The 2,308-nt window shown below is 36.7% G+C and overlaps 1 protein-coding gene across 1 annotated transcript in view; it reads right to left on the bottom strand.

Moving 5' to 3' along the window:
* Positions 1 to 1,889, bottom strand: part of LOC106876530 (protection of telomeres protein 1) — a 17,191-nt gene extending 15,302 nt beyond the window's left edge. The window contains exons 1-2 of the mRNA XM_052975896.1: positions 1,753 to 1,889; positions 372 to 511 (exon numbers count right to left, since the gene is read on the bottom strand). Of these exons, the coding sequence (XP_052831856.1) occupies positions 372 to 506 (135 nt within the window). The 5' untranslated portion in view covers positions 507 to 511; positions 1,753 to 1,889. The remainder of the gene's footprint in view (positions 1 to 371; positions 512 to 1,752) is intronic.
* Positions 1,890 to 2,308: the final 419 nt, after the last annotated feature.

The following is a 2,308-nucleotide window of genomic DNA, read 5'->3' as shown; positions in this document are numbered from 1 at the left end:
GGAGAGATGCAGCATGACACAGAATGTAATAAAGCTAGCCTTTTCAATTCTATGTACAGCTCATTTTTGTCAGATGAGTGGAGATAAATTTCGTAAAACATGTGTATCTAGTGATAAATCTAGCAAAAGCTTCAAGACACTTTCAATGACTGTTAACCAGTTCATTTTGACAATTCTGAGAGTAAGTGCCATCCATCAGGAATCAGATTCTCTTCTTTGGTCAATTCTAATGTGCTGCAGGTTATCAAAGTAGTGTAGCCTCCCTTTTAGCAACGGTCTCAGCAATTGGTAGGTTCTCATAAAATGAAAAAAATGAAACAAAAGTATTTATGGGGGAAAAAAAAAAAAAGAATCAAGATTTGGATATTTACACGTAATCTGTGGAATCTAATGACGCTACCAATTTTCACTTGGGGTAAATTTTCTTCTTCATGTGAAAATAGCAAACATTTCAATTTTTCACCAACTTGAATTAGTGACTCATCAACAATTGTCACGATCATCATAAAATCTGAAAAATAATTAGAGACAAACTCTTAAAATTATTTCTATTTCTCAAAACACATATTAATCTCTCTCTCTCTCTCTCTCTGGCCAGGTAACTTTGTACCTCACCTACAACAAGACACCTGTTTCTGTCTCTCTATCTCAATCTAACCTTTCATCATCTGACAAGATCACTTCCTCCAATGTCCCTTCCACTCTCAAAAGCTTTTTTTGTCTTGCAAAGTACTTGGTTACCCTGTCAATGCAGGTGCTACTTAAAAAGCATCCAGTCCACACTGTAAAGTGGTTGGTGTTCCTTGCCTGTGCTTGTGCCATGTAAAAAGCATCAAGTCCTCTCTGCTGAGTGGTTGGTGTTAGGAAGGGCATCCAGCTGTAAAAATCCTGCAAAAACAGTCACAGAAGTCTAGTGCAGGTTTCTGCCTGGCCAACTCCTGTCAAACCATCCAACCTAAGCCAGCACAGAAGGCGGACGTTAAACAATGATGATGATGAAAAGAACAAAAATATGTGTGAGAGCCATATACAACCATGTATAGGGGTTGTCAGTAAGGAGAGAATTCGTGATAGATTTAATGTGCAAGTACAAGTTCACCAGGGCTCAGTTCTCAGTCCCTTCTTATTCATTGTAAGTCCTTCAGGACATAACGGAAGAATTTAAAACTATTTGCCCATGGGAATAGCTTTAGGTTGTTAAACTCTTTTTTTTTTTTTAGCTGAATCTGCAGCAGAATCAGGAAAGAAATTCCAGGTGAAGAAGGAAAACCTGGAATCAAAACACCTCAAAGTTAACCAAGGTAAAGATCAAAGTGTAATGAGCTGGAAAACAGACACTTCAGGTAACTGGCCCCAGCTTGATATGTAGGAAAGGTATAAGCAGCAATTCCGTATGGCGTACCCAACAGAAACTGTGAACACACAAGAGGGAAGTCACAGGAAGATTAACAGAGGAGTAGACATTGCATGTAACAGATGCAGAGGAGCAATAAACACGAAGAACACAAGGGGAATAGACTTTTTTTAAAGACAAGAGAAGGGGTTGGGTAGGAATAGAGGTAACCTGGGAGAGAGTGTGTTGATTGGTGCTCAATTAAAACCCTTCAGCAAATAAATGATCACTCAAGAAATTAAGAGATGTAGAAAGGATTAAATAGAGAACTGTTTTTAATTAATAACAGTTAAAGAATAAGTAGTTGTCAGTGTTATAAGAAAGGATTAATCACATGAAAAAAATGACAATGGCCTTACCAGTTCCCCTCGTTTTAAAGGGCAACTTAAAAAATTTCACAATTCCATAGACATCAACCACTGTGCCTTCTTTCAAATTCTTTAAGGGTCTGTATGAATATGTCCCTGGTTTCTGGAAAAATAATAAAAAGACTTTAAAATTTTAAATCCAAACATCCAAAATAGGATGGAGGCAGGTTTATAAGGTTTTACAAAGTCAAAACATGAAAATATTCAAAATAATGCTCTTATTTCGTCCATCTTCACATTTTGAGTTCAAATTCCACTGAAGTCAACTTTACCTTTCATTCCTTCAGGGTCAATGAAATAAGTACCAGTTACACAGTGGGGTTGATGTAATCAACTAGTCCCCTCCCCCTCAAAATTTCAAGCCTTTTACCTATAGAAAAGATTATCATTATTATTATTTGGTGGATGACAGTATCATTAGAGCAGCTGATAAAATACCTTGTGGTATTTAGTAAAATCTTTTAATATTCTGAGCTCAAATCTCACCAAGGTCAACTTTGTCATTTCATCCTTTCCAAGTCAATAAAAAAAGAACCCGTCAAGTACT

The sequence above is a fragment of the Octopus bimaculoides genome, chromosome 23 (genome assembly GCF_001194135.2).
Source record: "Octopus bimaculoides isolate UCB-OBI-ISO-001 chromosome 23, ASM119413v2, whole genome shotgun sequence".
Lineage (NCBI taxonomy): Eukaryota > Metazoa > Mollusca > Cephalopoda > Octopoda > Octopodidae > Octopus > Octopus bimaculoides.
The sequence above is the reverse complement of the archived record's forward strand: the minus strand, read 5'-3'. Positions and strand labels throughout refer to the sequence as shown.